The sequence below is a fragment of the Saccopteryx bilineata genome, chromosome 2 (genome assembly GCF_036850765.1).
Source record: "Saccopteryx bilineata isolate mSacBil1 chromosome 2, mSacBil1_pri_phased_curated, whole genome shotgun sequence".
Classification (NCBI taxonomy): Eukaryota; Metazoa; Chordata; class Mammalia; order Chiroptera; family Emballonuridae; genus Saccopteryx; species Saccopteryx bilineata.
Genome location: NC_089491.1, coordinates 279,772,076 through 279,796,298, shown reverse-complemented (window position 1 = coordinate 279,796,298; position 24,223 = coordinate 279,772,076). Strand labels below are relative to the sequence as shown.

At 53.0% G+C, this 24,223-nt stretch overlaps 1 protein-coding gene and 1 non-coding gene across 4 annotated transcripts in view; one reads left to right on the top strand and one right to left on the bottom strand.

Moving 5' to 3' along the window:
* The first annotated feature begins 349 nt into the window (after positions 1 to 349).
* Positions 350 to 24,223, top strand: part of ILDR2 (immunoglobulin like domain containing receptor 2) — a 56,828-nt gene continuing 32,954 nt past the window's right edge. For all 3 annotated transcript variants that reach the window (XM_066261043.1, XM_066261044.1, XM_066261042.1), the window contains exons 1-3: positions 350 to 716; positions 13,467 to 13,799; positions 14,660 to 14,779. In XM_066261043.1, the coding sequence (XP_066117140.1) occupies positions 671 to 716; positions 13,467 to 13,799; positions 14,660 to 14,779 (499 nt within the window). In that variant the 5' untranslated portion in view covers positions 350 to 670. The remainder of the gene's footprint in view (positions 717 to 13,466; positions 13,800 to 14,659; positions 14,780 to 24,223) is intronic.
* On the bottom strand, positions 16,025 to 16,100 carry TRNAT-AGU (transfer RNA threonine (anticodon AGU)). Its single transcript has one exon. It is a non-coding gene; the product is annotated as a tRNA-Thr (tRNA).

Here is a 24,223-nt window from a genome sequence, read left to right as displayed (position 1 = left end):
GCAGGAGGAAGTCAGGACGCAGCGATTCCCGGCTACCTTTCCCAATTCCGCGGGGCGTCTGCGTTCACTGCGCGTAGAAAAGGGCCCAGACGGAGGGTTGGAGGCCTAGTCCTAGGAAACCCCCTCGCCTTGGGGACTTGCTGATAAGTTCCCCCACGCGCCCGCGGGTCCCCGACCTGACGGCGCTGTCCCTCGCCCGCAGCCTAGGCTGGCTGTAGCCACGTGCACGCACAGCCGCCCCTGCTCGCGTGCCCCTCCTCCAGCGCGTTTCTGGCTCGGGCTCCGCGCGCCCGCGCACCCTGCCCCTGTGCCCCCGGTGCACTTGGCGACTCGGCTCTGGCCGCGGGGCCAGCACGTGACCCAGAAACTTTGGAGGCCTCGGGGCGGGCAGCGGGCGGCGCTGTGGGGCGGGGAATCGCCGCCGGGCGCCTGGCGTACGGGAGCAGGAGCCGAGCCGGAGCTCGAGTGGGTGCGGGTGCGGGTGCGGGTGCGGGAGCCCGAGCGGCAGCGCGCCTGGGCCCGTCCGCGCGGTCCGCCCGGGGCGACGCCCGGGGACGCGGACACCCGCTCGCGCCCGCCGCCGCCGCCTCCTGGCCGCACAGAGACAGCCCCGCGCCTGTGCCGCTTTCCACTTGGCTCACTCACTCGCCTGAATGGGAAGTTGGGGAAGATGGACCGGGTCTCGCTGGCGTGGGCCGCTCTCTTCTGGCTGACAGGTAAGCAGCATTGCCCACCGGCCCCGGGAACTTGACGCATCTTCTCGCAACGGGGTTCTAACCCACACGCCACCCCCGCGGACCCCCGGGTTGTGCTCAAATCTGCCGTGTGTGTGTGTGTGTGTGTGTGTGTGTGCGCGCGCGCGCGTGTCAGGATGACTGGGGCGGGCGGCGGCGGGGGAGGGTGAAGCCCCAATACAAGTAACGCAGTGGAGAAGCAGGTGTCTGACCCACTGGAGCCACGAGGTGGTTCTCTCCCATGAGCGTTTCCACCTCTGGGCAACGGTTCTCCCTCTGCCTTCACCTGAGTTTGCAACGCTGGGGAGAGCGTGGCTGGACAAACCGGAAGCTCGGAGGAGACTGATTAATTAAGGAAACTGATTTTCTGGGGGTGAGGGTGGAGTCGTGTTCCCTTCGTTCCTTCGCTGGAGAAGCCGGGACCCAGGGGCATTCTCAGGGGCGGCGGGGGTGGGGGAGGGTGAAGGGGTAGGCAGTGAGGAGGGAGGTGGACGGAGGCTCTATCGCTATGGAGTTCAGGGCCCTGCCTTCTCTTACTTTTACCATTTGGGGAGTGGTCCCCCAGTTAGAGAGGACGCTTGCGCCCTCCAATGAACAGGTTTCCGTCCCTCACCCCCACCAGTAATGCTAAAATACTCAAAGGGCAGGGGTTCGCGCAGCGTGGCACTTTTATCAGCTGGGTCCTGGGGGTTTCCCTTCCTTTTGTAAACTTTCTCCCACCCTCCTGGGGTCTGCAAAGGCTCCTGTTCCTTCCGTGTTGTCCCCCACCCTGTGATTCTGTGTGTTTGAGGGTCAGGTGGCCAGGCAGGGTGGCCAGCGCTGAGAGAGTCACAGAGTAGCCCTGCTCGGAGCAGGGTGTTTCAGAAGGCTTGGGTAGTTTGGGCGGGTGGGAGACAATGACGGTGGAGACCGAGTGATGGAGCGAAAGAACAAGGGAACAGAAAGGTTGTGAGGACAGGATGAGGGTGATGAAGGGCAGGAGGGAAAACACAAAATAGCACGAAAAAAAGGAAGTGTTCTCCCTTCTGGGGGCACCAACAACCAGTAGACTTGGGAGGATCAAGTCGGTGGGAAAAGGGGAACATGTTTAAAATATCTAAGCTGGCGACAGAGGGTAAAAATACATTTAAGAAAGGCAAACACCCTACTTCTCTTAGTTTCAAAATAAGATTTCTGATTGCTTTGTTTTTTTTTTTTCCTGTTCCAAATGAAATTGGGCCCCACTGGCCCTTGCCCCCCTGCCGGGTTTAGGTGGGGGTGCTTGGGCTGAGTTAGCCTCTTCTCTTGGTGGCTTTGAATGCCTCCCTCCCACATTATTCAAATATGAATCATCTCTAATTTCAGGGTTTGGCTGATCCATGCCTCCCCCCCTCCCCCGGCCTCCAAGGGCCTGCCACGTCCCCCTCACCGATTCTGAATGTCCTTAATTTGCCTTTTCTTCCCTATTATCCTATTCCAGGGGAACTTTGGCCTTGAGCCTGGGTCACACCCTCCCAAAAAAGTCAGCTAGTCATCTGGGGAAGGGTCCCTGAGTGAGAGGTGAACGGGGTATTTGCAGGCAGTGGAAGCAAGAGAAACATCCAGCCCTTGCTAGATGGCTCACAGCTCCTGCTGAAGGGGAATCCCATCACTGGCTGGCAGGGACCAAGGCCATCCATCCAGTTCAGCCCTCTGGAGGCCCGCAGAGGACACGCACCAGCCAGTGTGTGATAGAACAGAGACTGGAGCCCAGTTCTCTCAAACCTGGGGCGGGTGGGATTGGCTCTCTCCTAAATTGCCTCTCTGAGGTTTTCACTGTGTGTGTGTGTGTGTGTGTGTGTGTGTGTGTGTGTTCCGTTTGTGTTGTGAGCGGCGGGCTGTTTGCCTTATTGGTGCAATCTTCCCTCTGCACCTGGAGAGGCTGACCCTGCCTGGAAGCAGGCAACAGGTTCATGAGCGGGACCATCAGCTGTCAGATGGCCAGGCTTCTGTGCTCTGCGATGAGGCTGGCTCCCCTGATCACAGCTTCTGCTTCCCCTCACCCATCACCATGGTCAGTTGTTCAGTTGAACCTGGGACAAGCTTGCCTGTCACCCTGAGCAAAGTGGAGGCAGCAATGGCAGTGGGGGAGATGGAGGGAGGAGCAGTCAAAGAGGAGATGGATTCAGACTCATCCTTCACAGGGAAACCGTGGGCTTGGAAAGGTAATACATTACATTTTTTAGTCCAGCCCAATCAATGAATTCTCTCTTGAGGGGGTGGTGGGAGGGAGGGAGGAAGGGATGGACAGATTAAAAATGAGTCAGAGAGCCAGGGAAAGAAAACACATTCACTCCCCCTCTCTCTCCTTCCCTCCTCCCCTCCCCCGTTTCTCTGTTTTAACGCAGGCTGAGCAATTTCTAATCAACACTTCAGTGTTTTCCTTGGGCTCCAGCAGCTCTCCTTCCTTGTCTGTCATTGCCCAAATGCTGGATCTCTCTGCGTGCTGTAGGTCTCGCGGGGTGGTTTCTTGTCATTGGGATGGCGCTTCCTGTCAGGGGCTGCGTTCTGTTGTGTGTCCTTGTTGTTTTCAAACAAAACAAAAATGCTCACCAGCTGCTGGGGCAGCAACAGGTGCCCTGGCCTGGTGCAGTAAGTCGGGAAGGAGGCTGTGCTCTCTTTGTTCCCAAATGTGGATGTGTGTGTCATCCTAGGCGGCCGGGCCACAAGACGTGCTGGAGCTGTGTGTGTGACACTGAGAGGTGGGGGTGGGGGGTGACACACGCTAGAGATGAAGACTGCTTGCTCCAGGAGCATTTCTTTCTGTGACTTCTTCAGTTCCGTTCATTCATTCATTTGCTCATCCATTCGACAAGCGTGTATCAGGTGCCTGGGGTTTCTAAGTGTTGTGATTGGTACTGAAAATAGAGAGGCAAAAAGACATCCCTTGCCCTCAAAGAGTTGTGTGTCAGTCTCTGCAGTGACTCAAGTGAGTGGGTGACTTCCGATATGGAGGGAAAGGTCCTAGGAAGGGAGCCGGAGAGCCACCCAGGTGCCGCAGGGCACAGGGGAGGCATGTCCAGCCCAAACCTGGGGGTCGAGTGGGGCAGCTCTGAGATGGACCCGGGAGAGGTGACGGCTCAGTTCAGATATTTACTGATGTGTAGCCAGCTGCTGAGTCCCTGCCGAGTTGATACATTGGGTAGGGTCAGTAGTCAGAGGAGACTCGGTTCCTCCTGCCTGCTAGGAGTGTACAGCCTGGTGGCGGAGACACCAGAGATGAGCCTGTGAACAGTTACCGAGCAGGCTGCACGGATGCAAGCCTGCAGCAGGAAAGGAGGTATCCAGGTTGTTGCCCAGTCTGGTCTGCATTCGGGTGACCATTAATGGAGAGTCAGCACCTTTTAGTCCCTGGAGAAGGAAGAGCCGCTTTTAGAGACAGCTGACACCTCATGTCCCTTCTCTCCTTTTTGGTCCTGCACACCTGTCAGTCTCTCTCCCTCCTCGGTTCCACTGTTCCCCGCGGAAGAGCCCCAGACTCAGCCGAGGGCGTCTCCTTTGCACTGTCCCACAGCAATCCCCACTCTCTGGCTGCATCTCTCTAGACCGGGAGACGGGGCTTCTTCAGGATCCCCATCATGCCTTTGGTTCTGGACTCCCATGACTCTGCCAGCTGGCTTGTTGACACAGGCGTGGGTACTAGTGCAGTGATCGTCTTACCACAGGACTGTGCTAGTGCCTAGGGCAAGTACTTAGTGCTCAGTGTCGTGTTCGTGGATTTGGTACCAGGACTTGGTTGGTGGAAGGAACCCTGGCCTGGGAGCTGAGGAGTGGGCATGGGCGCTGAGCCGTTGAGCAGAGGGTCAGAGGCAGGGAGTGCCGTGATCAGGTGTGCAGTTCAGAAGTGGCACCTGGACCTCTGTGTGGAGAGCGGGTTAGACGCAGGCAGTCTTGCGGCAGAAACCCATTAGGAGAGACCCTCGCAGATCAGGCTGAGACATGATGAGACCCCGGGACGGCGGGGATGCAGGTTGTGGACAGAGCGAGCAGAGAGGGAGGAAGGGTATGGACTTGGTTGGATGTGCAGGTTGGAAGGGAGGGAATGTCAAAGATACCTCCAGGTTTCTGACTTGGGGTTGCCAGGGATGCCAACCAGGGACATGAACGAGAACGGAGGAGAAACATGTAGTTGAGGCGGGTAAAGGTTCCAGTGTCTGAATGATATTAAAATTCAGTCTAAGCTACTGTCACAAAGGGACCCTAACATATAGTAACTCACACAAAAGAACTGCTCTCTCCTGTAACAACCCAGACTCAGTGGGGGTGACACCATCATTCCAAACATGTGGCTTCCAAGAGCACTTCCCAGCCAGCAGGGGCAAGGGACGCAGAGGGTCAGGGCAAGCAGCTCGTCTGTAGAGAGAGGACCCAGGAGTTGGACACGTCCCTGCTCCTCACATACCATTGTCCTTACCTAGTCATGTGGCCACAATGAGCTGCAAGAGAAGCCAGGAAATGTGGTACCTGGCTGGCCAGATTTACACCCAGGAAGTTGTGTTACTCACAGAAGGGGCCAGTTAGCATCTCCAGCCATAGAGTGATGAGTTTGAGGTGGCTCATGTAGCATCCAGATGTGGAACAAAGTGCAGTTGTGTATGAGGGACCTGGAGCTCAGGTGAGAGAGCTAGACTGGAAACACAGAGACACTGACCAAGGTTGACGAGTGCTTTCTCACGGGGGTTTTCTCTGTGCAAATAGCTGGTCCACCCTAGAAAGCTGACCCACCTGACTGAACCGGGACAGATTCCAGAGGAGCTCTGTCCTGCAGGGTAGAGGCTGACCTCTTTAGTTTGACTCTGGTCCCTTTGGAACAGCAGGTAAGCCAGCCAGAAGCAAAGCTCATTTCAGATCTCTGGAAGGTGAGGCAGATCAGACAGGAATGCGACAATGCTTCTGGCTTTTATCTGCACGGTTGTGGCAGAGGACAGGGAAGCGTGGCTCCGCTGGACACACAGGACATGTGCTTAATGAACGGCACACTCTGTGTGCAAAGTACCTGCGTGTTGGCAGCGAACTGTAAGTAGGCCATGGGCAAAGTCCTCGTGGGGAAGGGGGAGAGCCTGCTGCCTTTGGGGACTCTTGGGGAGAAGGCATACAAGAATGCCATCATGGGTTCTTTCTTTTTTTAAAAAAAATTTTTCCCCATTGATTTGAGAGAGCAGAAAGGGGGAGAGAGGGAGAAGCATCAACTCGTTGTTCCACTTAGTTGTTCTATTTCGTTGTGTACTCATTGGTTGCTTCTCATACGTGCCCTGACCAGGGATCGAACCCAAGACCTCGGTGTGCCAGGATGACACTCTATCCACTGAGCCACCTGGCCACAGCCTGTCATGGTTTCTTTTCTTTTTTTCCCCTTCTTTTTCCAAGTGAGAAGAGGGGAGATAGACAGACTCCCAGATGTGCCCTAACTGAATCCACCTGGCAATGCCCTTCTGGGGTCATACTTGTAACTGAGGTATTTTTAGCGCCTAAGGTGGAGGCTGCGTGGAGCCATCCTAAGCGCCTGGGGTTGATGTGCTCGAACCATTCGAGCCATGGCTGTGGGAAAGGAAGAGACAGAGAGAGAGAGAGAGAGAGAGAAGGGGGAGGGGAGGGGTGGAGAGTGGAGAAGCAGATGGTCGCTTTTCCTGTGTGCCCTGACCGGGAATTGATCTTGGGACATCCACACGCTGGGCCAACACTCTACTGCTGAGCCAACCAGCCAGGGCCTGTCATGGTTTCTTAAATCTCAATATGGTACATCTGGTCACCCTCACCCTAAAGTGGATCAAGCAATTGAGTATCATGGCAGCCAAACAAAAGAAACGGATTCTGGCCCATTGAATTAGGGAAGGAACTTGTTGGGAGGAAGTTGACTAACTTACAGAACCTGTGGGAAAGCTGAAGAGTTGGGACAGACACCAAGGGAACACCTACTATTCATTGTCAACCTTTAAAAAAAATTTTTTTTTTTTGTATTTTTCTGAAGTGAGAAGCAGGGAGGCAGAGAGACAGACTCCCACATGTGCCTGACTGGGATCCACCCCAGGCATGCCCACCAGGGGGTGATGCTCTGCCCATCTGGGGCGTTGCTCTCTTGCGGCTGGAGCCATTCTAGTGCCTGAGGCGGAGGCCATGGAGCCATCCTCAGCGCCTGGGCCAACTTTGCTCCAATGGAGCCTTGGCTGTGGGAGGGGAAGAGAGAGACAAAGAGGAAGGAGAGGGGGAGGGGTGGAGAAGCAGATGGGCGCTTCTCCTGTGTTTTCTGGCCAGGAATCGAATCCGGGACTTCGACATGCCAGGCCAACGCTCTACCGCTGAGCTAGCCGACCAGGGCGCCAACCTTTTTTATTTTATGTTTTATCCCATGTCTATCAAGAGGATTAAGGGTTCCTATTTTTTGAGGGGGAGGGGATTCAAGCTTCATTTTTTTTGCCTTTAAATCTTAAGCCTGTAGGTCAACATTCCCTTTGCTTTTACCCTGAACAATGCTCTTCAGGGATGGACACGCTTTCTCTTCTTGTCCGACTGTGGACCAAACCTGGAAGAGCTGCTTGGGCATGCCTTACTCACCTTACACTTAGGAACATCAACTGTCCCTAAAACAATGTCTTAAGAAATCGAGACAAGTTAAAAAAAAATAAATGGGAGGACAGAAGATGAATTTCTTACAGAAGATCTAACCTGGAGGCAGGAAAAGGAAGGTTTGTATCGTCACAGAAAATGGAGAAAAGCCCTAGATGTCTGAAGACCAAGACCTGCTGGGGAACCAGGCAATGCCAAGGTCAGATCCCACCGCCGGGACCCCAGGGGTCCAGGGGCAGGTGAGCAGCAGACGTGATTTCAAAGCCGCCTTTCTCTCATGGTGCTCCTTTTGCAGCAGTCCTGGGGCCCTACCGTGGGGCTGTGCTTATAGGTCTGCCTGACAAAAGAGCTGGCAGGGACAGCATTACTACTTGTGGGGGTGGGGTGGGGGTGGGGAGGAACTTGCTTTGAAATTAAAAAAAAGGGATGTGCTAAAATAGGAACAGCATTGCTTCCGACACTGCTTTTGTTAATCTCCCCAGAACCCAGTTCTCATGTATAGAATCCTTTTCCGTACACAAGAATGGGGCCAGGGCCTTATTCTGCTATGGGCAGGGAGCACAGTCTGCACCTGGGCCACCACCCGCTAAGAAGGGCCCCTCTGGCCCACCCCTCTGTGTGGTCCTTCATTCACTGCTGCGTTCCACAGTAAGGGGCTTCGGGGACCCTCTGTGGCTGTGCTGACTACTCGAGTCCTAGCCATCCAGATCCTGGCCCCTGCCCTCCGGGACCTTCACGTTAAGAAACCACGTTTATGTTGAATTTCTCAAGATCGAGGACTGGGCTTTTATCTCCCGGAACGTCACCTAGGATCTGAATTAAGTAGTCCAGGGCAGTTTTCCAAGATGGGTGAGGGGGCACAGTGAAAGCGGAGAGGGTGGTCTGGTGGTCTAAGAACGAGGACCCCCACCGGCACTATCCCGTCTGCCATCTCCTGCTTCTTTGGTCAGGAATCCTGACTTTGCCTCGTGTGTCCCGGACAGACGGGATGGTCCCCTCCTTCGCTTCGTGTAGTTTCCTGTCATCCACCGCCCTCCCTGAAGCTGCCTCTCTCTCCAGCTTTGCAGAACACATGCTGTCGCTCACGGGATGACACACATGGGTTCTTTCGGCACCTCTGTAAATTTCCTTATAAGATGTTGAAGCGGAAGTCCCTTACAGTGGTGCCACCAGGGCCTGGACTCAGATCCCCGCCTTTAGACTCTGTCCATGCGGGCTGTGTGTGCGTGCATGGCCCACGCTGGGGGGCGTCCTCCCCTCAGTCACACGCCCTGATGTTTCTCCCAGTGGAGGGAATAACGTATTTGTAGTCAAAGAGTAAAAAGTACTGCCATACAACTGGACCATGCTTGGAGCCAGATCATGGAGAAACCCTTACATGCCGGGTCAAGTCTTTTGCATTTTATCCCAGAAGCAATGGAAACCTTAACGCAGAGAACAGATGTAATTAGATGTGTCTTTAAAAATGCTCTTGAGGCCCTGGCCAATTGGCTCAGTAGTACAGCGTCAGCCTGGTGTGTGGAAGTCCTAGGTCAGGGCACAGAGGAGAAGTACCCACCTGCTTCTCCACCCTTCCCCCTTCTCTTTCTCTCTCTCTCTCTTCCCCTCCCGCAGTCATGACTCAATTGTTTCAAGCTAAGGATGGCATACTAGCCTCTGCCTCAGGTGCTAAAAAAAAAAAAAAAGTGGGTATGTACCCCACACAGGCAGAACATCGCTCCCTAGTGGGCTTGCAGGTTGGAGGCGAGATTGCTGTCTCTCTGGGATCTGCCCATCCTAGTTTTCACCCCAGCGAGCACCTGTCTCTGAGGGGCCCAATCTGGGGGAAGGGAGGGGTCCCCTGAGAGGTGTTATTTGGTGTTGGGAGTGCAGCAGTGCCACAGGATCAGGTGTGAACCAATCACGTGTGAGGGACAGAGGAAACGATACCCAAACCTCCGGACAGCCAGCTGGAGCTCAGAGCGAGGCTTCGGTCTGGGGCAGGGGGGCAAGTGGATTACTGACTGGGTAGAAATATAGTCTAAGTATGAGATACAGGTGGAGGAAAGAGATGGGGCTCAGAGGGTGTAGGGAGCCCAAGCCCTCACCTGGGATCCAGGTTCCAGTCAAAAAGCAACTCTATACCCCACCCTCCAGTGGGAATGAGGTTGCTAATAGACCTGGCCAGGCAGGTGTGGGAATTGGGTGGCATGCATCCTACGGTTTAAAGCTCAGAGCCAAAGCAGGGATTGGTGTTTTCAGCTGACTCCCTAACTCTCTTCACTTCTGTCCCCCAGAGATCCAACAAACTGACCTTTCCTCGAAATTCCTCGTCCCGTCCTCCCTGGTGGTCCATATCTGTCCTTCATGTGGAGTCCCAGCGTCCCCATTAGACCTGCACCTGCCCTGTGCACGCACATGCAAGGTCACCTCCGTTTCTGACTTCCAGGGGTTGCATGTGTGGTTGGACAGGGATGAGGTCACACAGGGCACTGTCACCTCTGAGCTCCGAGTCTCCTCACCTAGCAGTGCTGGTCATCCCGCGGCCCAAACTGCGGCTTGCGCCTTGATGTGCGTGCTCCCCCAGCTCTCGGTTCATAGCTCCACAGAAGGCAGGACTGACCTTGACCTCGACCCGGACAGCCAGCAGCACAGTTATTGAGGGCTGACTGTATGTCCCATCTGATTCTAAGCGCTCAGGATAAAATTCTCATCTCGCCCTGAGACGACTCCACAGGGTAAATGACTATTATTCTAGATTTTATCAGCGAGGAAACGGAAACTCATTCGGAGGTGAGTAATCTGCCTTAGGTCCTGAAGCTAGGCCAGGGGTAGAGCTCGGATTCTAATTTAGGACCGACTCCAAATTCCATGCCTTTGCACCTGTCAGAGTGAGAAGGCAGCTGTTTCTGAGAACATATTCCCTGTTCTCTGGAGCATGAGTGTACGTACGCACCAGGGAAGAACTGAGCAGCCTCGATTAATAATTAAAGGAGTCCAATGGCTTGGTCAAGTGGCTGCTAACCTTTCTGACAGAACAGAGCTGGGAAGGAGGTTATTCTTAGTAATTGTCTAATGAACGAAATTCCTTACTTCGCTCTGAGAAGAACACCCCCCTCCCCGACATTTTTGTGCTGCACCTGTATCCTTAGCTGGGTTTATTTATCCTCAAAAGGCTAAGAAATGTGCTTTCCCCAAGTTCTCTTGAATAGGTAGCTACGAAGACAGGTGGCGGGGTCAAGTACCCCGCATTGTGCTGGGAACAGCGCCTGTCCCCTGGTTATCCAACCTCAACCGCCACTAATTGAGGCCGCCTCACCTCTCTGTCCCCCTTTTGTTACTTGGAAAATTGGGGGGGCGGTGAATAGGATTTGCGGAAGAATTGCAAGGTTGAAAAGTAACACGGTGAGATTTAAGGAGGAACGGACGGTCTTTTCCTCCTCCAGCAGTGAGAGTCAGGGAGAATGGCCACATCCACGTTGGGGGAGGCTCCACAGTGGAGCCTGTTTGGGCATATATTTGAAAGGCAAACTCTCATTTCAATGGTTCCCCAGTGAGCTTCCAGGTGGGAGTTGTTTGCACCCGGATAGGGCCGGTCTGCACCATCTGGCTGCAGTCAGACCTACTTGGTGGTGAGCGGTCATCAAGATGCAGGGACCTCAGAATTGCATGCGAGGGATAGATCCGTATTTGAGAACCACCATCTGTGGGTCCTCCTGGTCACAGCGCCTCTGCTCTGGAGTCTACTCTCTGCAGGTGACCAAAGAGATAACGTGGTTCAGCAACCCAAGGTGTCAGCATTATGAGGCTCGTTGTGCAGGTGGAGATCAGTCGAGGTGCTTCGACATTGCCGTACAGCCCCATAAAATGCCAAGCCCTGGTTCTTGATGCTGGCAGTATTCTGCGGTACTGTGCCGTTCCCAACGCACTTAACCAGTGTCCTCTGCAGAGCCCTAGAAATTCCCATGTGAACAGTTGTTCGCTTGCTCATCCGTCCCATAGGTCGCTGTGGAGTGCTTGGTAGGCTCCAGGCACTGGAAGGTCTCCTAAATCTCAAGTGCCCTGTGGCATTCCCTTCCCAGACCCCCAGAGAGCAGAAGCCCTCGTCTCCTGGCAGGATGAGAACCTAGTTCTTTATGGTACTTTCGCTGAAGACAGGCTCTCATCTCGGTATCAAAAGACAGAGACCCTTGTCCAGGGAGCTCCTGTAAAGACGTCCTCACTAAGTGTGTGACTGAGCCGTAGGAAGGACTGCTTTGCAGGATGTCATGGTGCATGTTGGCTATGATCAAGGACAGGAGGCCCGCCATGCACGGAGCTCATCCTTACCTCCGTGGCTCAGGTGCAACCTGCAGTTCTCAGGTGGAACAGCCCCCAGTGACCTGAAGCTGACTCGGCAGGCTCCTGAAGGCCTTTGGTCTGTGCATTCTCCTTTGCTCTGCCTCTCATCGATGTCTCTCTCAGCTTCTAACCTCAGATCATTCTGGGAGCTCTCGCCTCTCTCCTCGTTCCCCGTGATGACATTATGTTCTCTTTGCTTAGAATGTCTAGGTCTTTCCAGTGACTTCGGAGAGGTCCTCTGCCTCTCAGATGCTCCCCTGGCCTTTCACTCACTGAAATTCCCCTCTCTTTCTTAGACACCCAGTCTCAGGCTGGATCTTCTCACTACTTACACTTCTCTGTTTTCTGGTCTGCCCCCCCCCTTCCCACAGCCCCCTTTTTGGATGACCCTTCAGTCCTTTTGATCTTGGTCTCCTGCTTCTGATCTGAAATTTTCCATTCCTCTCAAAGCCTTCACTCCCCCGCCCCATCTCTGTCCCCTTTGCTTGGTGACCAGCTGGAAGGGATGTCACTTCCTCCTGAAGTCGGACATCCTGGGCTCCATTGTCCGGCTGTTATCACACATCTGTGGAGCGCCTATGGGGCGTGACAGTAGGGCAGGTGGACAAGATAAGACACGTCCCTTACCCGACCAGTCTGATGGACAGGACAGGCATGAGCTTAGGTACCTGCAAAGTTATTACAATAAACGTCTAAAAGGGGGACTCTGGGGACACAGACAGCATAAAGGAGGAAGTGACCAATGCACAGATTGGTCAGAGAAGCCTTTCCAAAAAGCCTTTTCAAAACTGGGTTTTGAAAAGTGGGAAGAAATTTCCCAGGGAAAGAAGGGAGGCCAGAGCATTCCAGAGACAAGGTGCAGCACTGGCCAAGAGCTAGAGGAATGGAGTAGCCCCTCGGGTGGAGGGGGGGCAGTATTCTTGGAGGTCAGTGCTCAGACATGCTGCAGGAAGTGAGCCTCAGGAGGTGAGAGGAAATAGATGACGAGAGCTGAAATGCCTTGCCAAGGATTTTGAAGGCCATGGAGGAGGAGAGAAGGGTGTAAGGAGAACCGCAGCAGTCAGATTTAGAAAGATCACTTACGCTCAAGAGAACGTACTGCCCATGGCCACTGCAGGCAGGGGACTGGACAAGAGATTACCTTAATGTTGCCAGCAAGAAATGCAGAGGGCATTTAAAAAGTGGGTTAAAGGGGAGGGAAGGCGTGGTTGTGATGTTCAGAGATCTCGCTGACGTGACTGGCTGATTGGATATTGGGATGGATGGCAGGTTTCTGGACAAGGTCACCAACCAGGTGGATACGGACTCCATTAACTGTGAGGGAGAAAACAGGGAGGGACAGGTGAGGGAGGTAAGCAGGAAGTCATGATAATGTGGTGTGTGGTGATGTCCAGGATACTGATGCCATTTTTTCTTATTCTTTTCTTTCTTTTTCCAAGTGAGAGGAGGGGAGATAGTGAGACAGACTCCCGCATGTGCCCCAACTGGGATTCACCTGGCAGCTCTGGTGGGAGGGGGCTGATGCTCAAATCAGCTGAGCTATTTTTAGTGCCTGAGGCTGAGGCTCAGACCAACAAGCTATCCTCAGCACACGGGGGCCCATGCTTGAACCAGTTGAGCCACTGGCTGCCGGAGGGGAAGAGGAAGAAAAAGGGATTGGGGGAGAGGGTGTGGAGAAGCAGATGATCACTTCTGCTGTGTGCCCTGACTGGGAACCAAACCCGAGATGTCCATACGCCCGGCCGAGGCTCTACTGCTGAGCCAGCTGGCCAGGGAGGGGCCACGGATGCCATTTGGACGCCATTCGGATGTGTCTGTTCTGTGTTGCAGCCCTGGCGGAAGGCCTTCAGGTCACAGTGCCTGACCAGAAGAAGGTAGCCATGCTCTTCCAGTCCACGCTGCTGCGCTGCCACTTCGCCACGTCCTCCCGTCAGCCCGCGGTTGTGCAGTGGAAGTTCAAGTCCTATTGCCAGGACCGCATGGGGGAGTCCTTGGGCATGTCCTCTCCCCGGGCCCAGTCCCTCAGCAAGAGAAACCTGGAGTGGGACCCCTACTTGGACTGCCTGGACAGCAGGAGGACCGTCCGAGTGGTCGCTTCAAAACAGGGCTCGACTGTCACCCTGGGAGATTTCTACAGGGGCCGGGAGATCACGATCGTCCATGGTAATGATGCCTCTGCTCTGAATCCAGGCAGTGGGAGGGACCGAGTCCCATTCTTCCCAGATCCCTGGGGGTTGGGGGTGGCCTCTCCAAACTTTGATTTTTATGAAACATGGGAGCATCAGCAAGCCTCACAAACTGTTTTAAAGGGAGGAGGAGGGGGAGGAGGGAAAAAGGGGTGGAGCATGGGACATCTGGAGAAGACACTCCTTCCTGAGCCCAACCTCCACTCTCAGGGGCTTGTCACATGAAAGAGGTTCTAGTGAAAGCACTTCCTCAGTTGGACACCTTACACTGTGACATCATCGGTCTTTCCTGAACTCAGAAAGCAGACTTCCTCTTGGGGAGAAGGGACATAGGCACGTGAGGTCCGCCTGGCCCAGGCCCCAGGGGGCTTTGTCTCTAGTCCATCCTCTCTCCTGCTCCCTAAAACTTGGGATGGGGAGAAGGCCCTAAGAGTCTGATACGGGATTATTTCAATTTTGAAGAACTCCTGTGAAGCCAGCTCATTTGCAGGAGGAGTCCAGAGTAATTCTAGAAAACATCTGGCCCTCGGGGACCTCGGCCAGCCAGCTGGCCTGCTTGGTTAAGAGCAGTCTTCTGTTCCTACAAGGGGCTTGGAACAAGACCAGCACATCTGATGCGGCTCCAAGTCTCTCTCCTTAGGGATGCTAGGTTTTGTTATTCTGCCCGTTTGCTTTAGATAAAGCGCACATCTTGTCAGCCACTATCCAGGTAAAGAAACAGAATACTGCAGACACGCCCCCCAAGGGTCTCTCACGCCCCCCCCCACCCCCCATAGTTCCAAGGTCTCTCTCGGAGGCCACCTTTAGAACTTGGTTCTTCCTTTTCTGTGATAACAGATGCAGACCTTCAAATCGGGAAACTCATGTGGGGAGACAGCGGGCTCTATTACTGTATCGTCACCACTCCAGATGACCTGGAGGGCAAAAACGAGGACTCGGTGGAGCTGCTGGTGCTGGGTAAGTGAACACCATCCGCGGCGTCCTCGTCCTGGTCCTCGCGCTGGATGGCTTGCGAGAGCACTTCCTCTTGGCCTTTCTCGACCTGTCCCCGAGCCTGTCCCGCGTGGTGCACACACAGCCTCAGTCTTCTGTGCACGGACAGTCGGGGGTTAGTTAGTTAGCACACCCTCTTTAAGTGCAGAAGCTGCTCTTCTTCTGCCTTGTTTCTAGAAGGCTGTGCCTCTCTTTTCATCAAAGCCCTGAATGTTTCTTCTGCTTTCTTAGGTTTTTTTTTTTACCCTTTTTCCCATTTGCACCATTAACCCTGGTTTCTCGCTGCTCTAAGCTCTCTGTACTTACCTTTTTATATGCTAATTGATGAAGACAATGCCAAAGGCCTTTGAAGGACAGGAGTGGGGGGAGGGGTGGGGTGGGGAGAGGGTGACCAGGGAGAGAGTGCTCTGGTGAGTCAGGACCTCCTGAGAGATCAGGAATCTTTTCTCCCAGGCAGCACCTTCACTTAAGACAGTTTTGGGAAAGAGGGCTGTTTGTGACCTGGGAAATGCTACCCAAGAGCATGGCGGTGTTTAATGGAGAGGCTAATTTCAGGACACCTAGAAGTGTTTGAGTTATTCTCAAAGCAAATATAGCTCTAATCCTTATGAATATTAATTTCTCCACAAATGAAAACGCATTAGTTTTGGCTACTGTCGGTCCCCTCTCATGGGTTGGATGAATGTTAATGGGCAATGACCTCCTTCTAGGAACTGAACATAGCACGTATTTCGTGCAACATAAATGTTGAACAAGGAAATTAGAATGAAACACAGGAATGAAAAACAGACTAATGAATTGTAGGAAAAGAGGCAAGCACTGGGAGCCATGTTTTAAAGGAAATTACTTTTTTTAAAATAGTTTTTAAGAAGCCCTGTGATAACAGTTTGGGGGGGATGTTTTAGGTGCTCTTTCTTTTTTTTTTCATTTTTCTGAAGCTGGAAACAGGGAGAGACAGTCAGACAGACTCCCGCATGCGCCTGGCCGGGATCCACCCGGCACGCCCACCAGGGGTGATGCTCTGCCCCTCTGGGGCGTCGGTCTGTTGTGACCAGAGCCACTCTAGCACCTCTAGCAGAGGCCAAGGAGCCATCCCCAGCACCCGGGCCATCTTTGCTCCAATGGAGCCTCGGCTGCGGGAGGGGAAGAGAGAGACAGAGAGGAAGGCGCGGCGGAGGGGTGGAGAAGCAAATGGGCGCTTCTCCTATGTGCCCTGGCCGGGAATCGAACCCGGGTCCTCCGCACACTAGGCCGACGCTCTACCACTGAGCCAACCGGCCAGGGCAGGTGCTCTTTTTTAAGTGAGAGGAACTAGTGAAAAAGACTCCCACATACACCCCGACCGGGATCCACCTGGCAACCCTGTCTGTGGCCGATGCTCAAGTACTGAGCTATTTTTAGGGCCTGAGGTCTATGTGCTCAAACCAACCAAGCCACGGCTGTGGGAGGGGAAGAGGGGGAGAAGGGGGAAAGGGAGGGGGAGAGAAACAGATAGTTGCTTCTTCTGTGTGCCCTGACTGGGAATCGCAACTGGGATATCCATATGCTGAGCTTATGCTTTATCCACTGAGCCACCACCCAGGGCCTCAGGTGCTTTTTAAAAAAGGCAAATGAGGTTGAAGGTTCATTTTCACCCTCTGTGGGAAACCCAGTGCCCAGGGGAAAAGTGCAATTTGCTTGCTACTTAGGATTTTTCATTTTTCTCCACCATGGCTGTGTGATTTTACCAAATTCACAGTTCTGCCACCTTGATTTTATAACGTACAAAATGGGTTAAGGAAATAGGTATTTATTAATAATCACTGCTTTTATTATTAATAACCAACCCTTATTAGATGATGACTTAATTCAAATATACAGCTCACAAAAATTAGGGGATATTTCAAAATGAATATCTAGTGATAAAAAAAGAAGCATTTTTTTTATTACACAACATCAGAAAAGCAAATGACAAGTCAAAAGAAAGTTGTTCAATTGTACCAATGAGATGCAAAACCAACTTTTATCTCATTGGTGAAAATGCACTATACAAAAGGCTGAAAGTACTGGAGTATCTGCACGGTCCCTGATCCTCTAATTTTTGTGAGCAGATATATATCTACCTTGGGTCCAATATATAATAAAGCCGTGGCTGCTGTGATCGGGAAAGGAATGGGAGACGTGAAGGGGTTGAAAGGGAAAAAAGAAGGAGAAAGCTTCTGCCGACATTGTAAGAGAATCCAGGAGAATCAGATTTGGGATCCACTGTGACTCGGTAACCCAGGAGGGATGAAAAGATACGTTTCTGCCTAATCACACATCACTAATGGCCGGGTTTGAAACAAGCGGCGCACTGAGCCTACAATTAGCTAATTGCCAATGCAACTAGTGAATAGCCGGTGCAGTCATTCATAGGGAAGTAATGGACTGTGCAGGACACGAGGCCAGGTAAAAAAAAAAAAACACGCTTTCAGTATCATGCCCTGGCTGGGTAGCTCAGCAGGTTAGAACGTCGTCCTCATATGCCAGGGTTGCAGGTTCGATCATCCAGGGCACATACAAGAACCAACCAATGAATGCATAAAGAAGTGGAACAACAAATCGATGTCTCTCTCTTAAGTCAATTTAAAAAACAACAACACTTTAAATAATTTGATCCGGTTCTGCAAATGTGGGGAAAGAAGAGAGAGAGAGAGCGAGCCCTGTGATCTGAGGCTGTGCCAGGAGTTTGAAGGGTACGCCTCTGGACCAGACGTACAAAATAACTCAGGGGAAGAGATGCCAACCTCAGGACACAGGGAGGTGGGAGAAGGAAGGCTCGGATGAAAATGGTCACCGATAACGGGTGCAATGATGAAGAATAGAAATCAGGGCTCCTCAAGATGAGTTGGAAAGAAGAATGGGGGGGAGGGCTGCAGACGGGCTCTCCCAGCAGAAGAAGCATTTGTGTGAGACCAAATGGCACATGCTAGGGCTCCAGGGGAGAACACACACAACCCCGCTGTGTCCTACAAGTGAATCAGGAACCTTCAAGGCAAGATGCGTTTGCCCTGGAAACATTATAGGATGACAGCTAGTTGCTTTCGTTATTTAAAGGGGATTAGTTTGAAATCTACTGAGAACGTTCTGGGGGCGTAAGGGACTGTAATTAGTTTCCAAATGCGATATCCTGGGTTTTCACTGCCTTGACTCCCTTTATAACACTTTTCAAAATACTGCCAGAGTTTTAAAAATGCCAGTTATTTGGTGGTTGTATCCCGCAGGCCTGTTTGTTAGGCGTTGTTTTCGGTGAGACCAGAAGAGCAACCTAATTTCTGAGGTCAGCTGCAAGGAGAGGAAGAGCCCTGTGGGCGAAGGATGAGGTCCAGGAGTTTGCTCATTTCAAGTTCCAAGAGCCTGCGGTTCAGTCATTGAATTTCCTATGAGGACTGCTTGGTGGATCGGGTCTAGTGAGAGAGGATCTGGGACGGGGGCATGGGAAGTGTCCCCAGGAGTGAAGTCACGTAGAGGAGGGATTGGAAACTTGCTCTGTGGGGATGCCGGTCGGAGCTATCTCACCTCCTCTACTTAAAAAAAAGAAATTGTGGTTGCTGCTTGAAGTCATGGAAGACGATGTTTACCTGTCCCAGGTCGGCTGTAGCATTTCACTGTATTTCTTAGCAAAACTGCCCGTTGACCACTGACCGAGGCCCTCCCGTCAGAGGCAGAGCTGTTCCTGTCTGAGTCGCTCCCTCCCTGTTGAGCATGGACCTCCTTTCCCCAAGCCTCTGAACCGTCTATGGATCACTCTGGATGCGTCTTCCAGAGGGTTCAGAATTATCCTGAGGCAAGTGCTTCAGTGAAACGGGCAGACCGCCACGGCTTCACCATGAAACGGTTGAAACTGTACAGAGCGCCCTTTTCTATCTTTTTGATGATTTGGAAGGTAAAGCTGGTCTGAAGTCAGATAGGCACACGGTGTTTTGGGTATTTTGGGATGACAGTGTCAGGGACCTTAGATATATGTTCATAGACAGACGTTTGGGATTGTAGGGCCACACGGGAGTTCCAGTAATCTGCCACCCTGAGATTAGACATGGGTCTAGGATCAGTGGCGCGTGAGCCCAAGCTGTTTATCACCTGGAACCCTGCCACTGTTTAGACAGGAACAAAGTTCCCTCGGGCAGCTCTGGCTGGCAGGAAAGGACCTCACTGTTCAGGAAGGCTCAAGCAGGGAGCTGATTATTTTAAAATCTAAAAGCAGCTTGCCTTGCTCTTACTTCTTCCTATGTACAATATGTGGACCTGACCTCTTCCTTCTGAGGGGCCCAGCGGAAGTATGGCTGGGTGCCCATTCTTGCCTCTGGACCGAAAGTAGGCCAAGAGGCCGTGAACCAAGGCGTGTTTGGATTAAAGCTAAGGAAGACTTTCCTAATGGTCAATAACAATTTTTGGAAACTGTGATTGGGGGAGAGAAATTATAGAAATTCCCTCCCCTGCTGACGGGCTTTTGACATGGGACAGGTTTTCTCGTCCAGGGTCTGAGGATAACCAGGCTGTCTTTCAGAGTCCTTTCCATGATTGTGACTTCATTTCCAAGTCTCCAGTTTGCAAAATTCTTAGTCTCCGGAGAGGGCTATACGCGCCTCGAATACGGCGGTCTTGTTCTGTTTTAATATTGTCTGTGCTAGGGGAAAGGGAGGCATGTTTTTGTGAAAATGTCAAACAAAACAGAAAAGCATGGAAGAAGAAAACATCCCCCGTAATCTCCCCATCTAGACCTGACGGTGGCATTCGACAGAACTCTTTTTTTTTTTTTTCTGAAGCTGGAAACGGGGAGGCAGTCAGACAGACTCCCGCATGCGCCCAACCGGGATCCACCCGGCACACCCACCAGGGGGCGATGCTCTGCCCATCCGGGGCGTCGCTCTGTTGCGACCAGAGCCACTCTAGCGCCTGAGGCAGAGGCCATGGAGCCATCCTCAGTGCCCAGGCCATCTTTGCTCCAGTGGAGCCTTGGCTGCGGGAGGGGAAGAGAGAGACAGAGAGGAAGGAGAGGGGGAGGGGTGGAGAAGCAGATGGGCGCTTCTCCTGTGTGCCCTGGCTAGGAATCGAACCTGGGACTTCTGCACGCCAGGCCGACCCTCTACCACTGAGCCAACTGGCCAGGGCCTCGACAGAACTCTTGACTGCAAGGGACAGACCTGGCTCAGGGGAACTTTTTGGCGTAGGGAACTGAGAAATCCAAGGGTATTAGCAGCGACAGGCCTGGCAGGACCCCGCGTGCAGACTGAAAGAACTCTCCTCTGTGGCAGCTGCATCCCCGGACAGGGACAGGGACAGGGACAGGGTCTCTCGGGCAGGCCTAGCCATCAGTGGTCTTTCACACCTCCCGTTGCAGGAGGACGCAGTGCCTTTCTCTGCAGTTTTCGCAGAAGGCCTGTTGTTGGGTTGGGCTGTGGGCCACTGTTTCCAAGAATGCCAGGCAGGCAAAAACAAACACTGCCCACATTTTGTGGATTCATCAGTTTCTGCATTTTTCCTGGCCAAATGCAGTAGTACACCAGGAGGCCAGAGATAGGTGTGTTCTCAGCAGGCCTTCCTGAGTGAGTAGGCGCTAAGTTGGGGTTTCATCCTTCCCTGCGAAGGGCATGCCATGGGATGACCTTGGTTTTCCTGTCCTGCTTCTCTGTGTTTTCATCCTGGGACCTTCCCAGGGATACTTCCTGGAAACAAGTGTGCATACTTTTTTCTTAAGTCAAGCTGTTCACGTTACTGTGCCTGAAATTGTTATTCTGGTCTAAAAGAAACCTCAGTATTAAAAGCCATCCAAAACATGAGAAATTAGGGAGTTCATGGAAGGGGGCGTCTCAGCACTGATTTTAGAGATTAAAAAGATATTATTTTTGATTTTTCAGTGACCACTAACATACATCACTATATTAGTCACAGGTATACAACATAGTGATTAGACATTAATATAACTTAAGAAGTGATCACCCCGATCAGTCTAGGACTCATCTGACAGTATATTAAGTTATTAACAATAGTATCGACTGTATTTGCTTGAGGGTGTTTGGGACATGTTTCTTGGGCTGTGCAGAAGGCTCCCGCACTCACCCCTGTGTCAGCGACACTACGCTGTATTTGAATTGCCCCGCCTCCCACCACCACACCCCCAGGACATTAGTTCTGGCTGTTTGAAAGGTGACTTGTTGCCAAGGTTCCCTTCCCCCCCCCCTACTTGTCCCCTTTGCCAGCCCAGCCTTGTGCTGCTAACCACGGAGATTTGCCAATTAAAAGGGCTGCAGCTCCCAGCGTCCCCATGGCAACAGCCTCCTTGGAGGTCTTTGTTGCCTGCTCCAACTTTGATCTCTGAGAGCGCTGCTGCTCTGGAAGGTTTACAAACAGAGGAAGAAGGGGGAATTGAATTGGAGGGGAAGAAAGGAAAAGTTTACTCCTGGCAGAGAAAGAGGAGGCTTTCATTACATAGAGCCGCCTGCTCTAGCCCTAAACCCACCCGGGTGACGCCTGTGGGGACACCTTCGGATATGGGGCTGAGCCCACGTTTTCATTTGTGGACTCGCCCATGCTTTTCAGACTGCAGGCTCCAGGTGAGAGACCCAATGTGGCGTGGGTTCCTGGAGGAGGATGAAAGCACCCTCTCTGTCCTCGGTAGACACCTGTGCCTGAGGATGTAACCATTCCGGCCTCCGGGACAGGAGAGGGAGAAAACTAACAAGGGGCGACCTTATTGGGCCCCAGCCCCCGGGCTTGGCTCCCAGCCCTCCCTCCCGATCCTGGCCTTCTCCGCCCTGGGCTTACCTAGATGCCTCTGTTAGCCTTGGCTTTGAGAAGAACCAGAAGAACGTGTTGAAGGGATGGCAGAGAAGGAAGGGCCAGGAGAACAGGGAGCCAGGAGTCAACTACGGCCTGATGGGAGTGGCAGCTCCGGTGCCTCCGGAACAGGGACCAAGCCCCTCGCTCCCTGCAGGAGCCCCCGCCCTGGGCTGGCGGACCTCTCCATGCCATACCTGCCACCCGGCTCTTTTGACAGGTGCCGTGAGGGCGGCCAGGTTTGCTTCATATCAAAACTACGATTTCAAGTTCACTGGGCGTTTTGCGTGCTACGTGCCTAACACAGCGAGGATTCAAAAATCAATAAATGACACTGCCTTGTCCCCATACAAATCACTGTCTTTGGTAAAGATGGAAATTGTCTTTTTTGAAGCAATTAGAGAACACAAGGAAAGATGAAGACTGTATTTGATATGAACTATTCAGGCTATTGATTCTTAAGAGGAGGCAGTTTTGCCCCTCCCCAGGAGACATTTGGTAAGGTCTGGAAACAATGTGGGTTGCCCCAGGTGTGTGTGTGTGGGGGGGCTATTGGTGTTTAGAGTCCAAGGAGGCTCTTCAGCGTCCTCCAGTGCATAGGACGGGTGGCCTCCTCCAACCAACAGAGTGATCTGGCCCTACATGTCAATAGTGCCACGGTTGCAAAATCCTGATGTTGACCAAAGGTCTATCTGGGTGCACTTGAGGAGCATGGCTGTGGGGTGAGATATCCCAGGACTCGGGTGCACTAAAGTCACCTTGGATCCGTCAGTGTCCCTGAGCCTGGGTTCCTTATCTCTAAACACGAGGGAGGAGTAAGAAAAGTTACAGGAAGACCTCTTGTGAGGATTCAGTGGCATATCATCAGAACTCAGTTAGTGGGAGTTCCCTTATCCCCCCCCCCACATTCTTAATCCCGGGGAACCTCTGGAGGATTCCCACGGGTTCCAGGACTCCCCACAAGAGAGCTGATGCTCCTTCCGCCCGTTCCGCAGGCCGAGGGGCTTTCACGAGCCCTCTGTGAATCGGCAGCCCTGTTACTAACGGAGTCATGTTTTCTCGGGGACCTCTGTGCAGGGCCCTGCCCGTGGATTTGGGGACACGCTGTCCCTTGGTTGCTCTGTTTTGGCCACTGTTGGAGGCCTCCGGTTCTCAGGGGATGGCCCCTGCTTCCTCCGGGTGTTGACTGAGTAACCTAAAGACAAGGACGGAGTCCCGCAGGCCGTGCGATGGAAGTCTGGAGGGCTTTGGGGAGCACCCAGGACTGAGATGAGGACCTGCGAGGTCCTGAGCAGACTCGATATGGCAAATAGGGGAGCTGTTAATAATTTATGTCAGGACAATGGGCATACATTGGGGATGTCTAGGGAAAGGGATGTGATGGTCCCCCGTCTGTCGACATGACCACCTTGAAGGTTTGTTCCTCTTGATTGACAAGAACTCAAGTTTCAGAGGAGCTGGGAGGCAACTTGGCCTCCTCGCTGTGTCTGGAGTTTTCTTCAGAGGACCTGCGATGGGCTTATCTCCAGGTGAGGGGCCCAGCCAACAGATGGCGGTTTGCGTAATATCCCATCCCTGAAAAAAACTGGCACTAAGATTTCTGCAGGGTACGGGACATCCATTTAGGCTTATTCCATCCTGGGGGTTGTGAAGAGAACAAACCGGGGTCTAGGAGGGGCCGCTTGCCCCTCCCAGGCCCCCAGCCCCTAGGGGCATAGCAACACGCTCCCACCTCCCCAACCCCTCCCTCCTCCGCTCCTCCCTCAGCCTCATCCTGCCTCACTTGTTGCTCATCACAGTGGGAGGAAACTGGCCTTCAATTAAGTGTATGCATTCCTGTCTCTGCGGTTGCCCTGGCAATGGGGCGGGGAGCAGCTGGGTCAGCCACCAGCCTCATTGTAATTGCTGGACCCAGGCGCAGCAGACCTGTGTGTGAGGCTTGTGCGCCCGGGAGAAGGGGTGTCACCGAGAAATCCGCTCAGCCCTGCACAGGAAGAATGGCAGCCTCTGGAAGCCCGTCGGGAGACAAGCCACCCATTTTTCTGCGGAGCCAGCTGCTGCTATTCAAGTGCTCGGGCGTGCGTTCACACGGAGGGGGGCCGGCCCCCCGAGGAGAGGGCAGGAACTCAGACAGTCCAAGGCTGTCAGGGGTGCGCCCTCCCTCTCTGTCTGCCATAGACCAGACCGACGGAGGACATTTTTTCGGTTAAGGAAAGTAGCTACGCTTGGTATCTCTGTATCTAACTAAGGTGCCAGCACCAGTCGGATGGAGGGAGCCCAGGAGCACCCTGCAGTCACACCCAGAAACTTAGTTTCCTCCTTCCCTTAACCCCACCCTCCTCCACAATCATTTTGGAGGCAGATCTGGCTGTCCTCGGCATTTCATCTCGGGCCAACTCGAGCATGTTCCATCACTGATCGTTTTTTAACATTGACGCACTCTCTGAGGGCAGGGGGTGGGGTCACCAAAGCACTTGGCAAAGGCAGAGAGTACTTTGCCAGCGGTTTTTTAAATCGTGGTCTATTAGTTTGTTAGCAGCATGGCGAATGCCCTTGAATGAAATCGTACTGTGTGAGCACGGGTTCAGTCATCATTTCCTGGTTGCAGCTTCC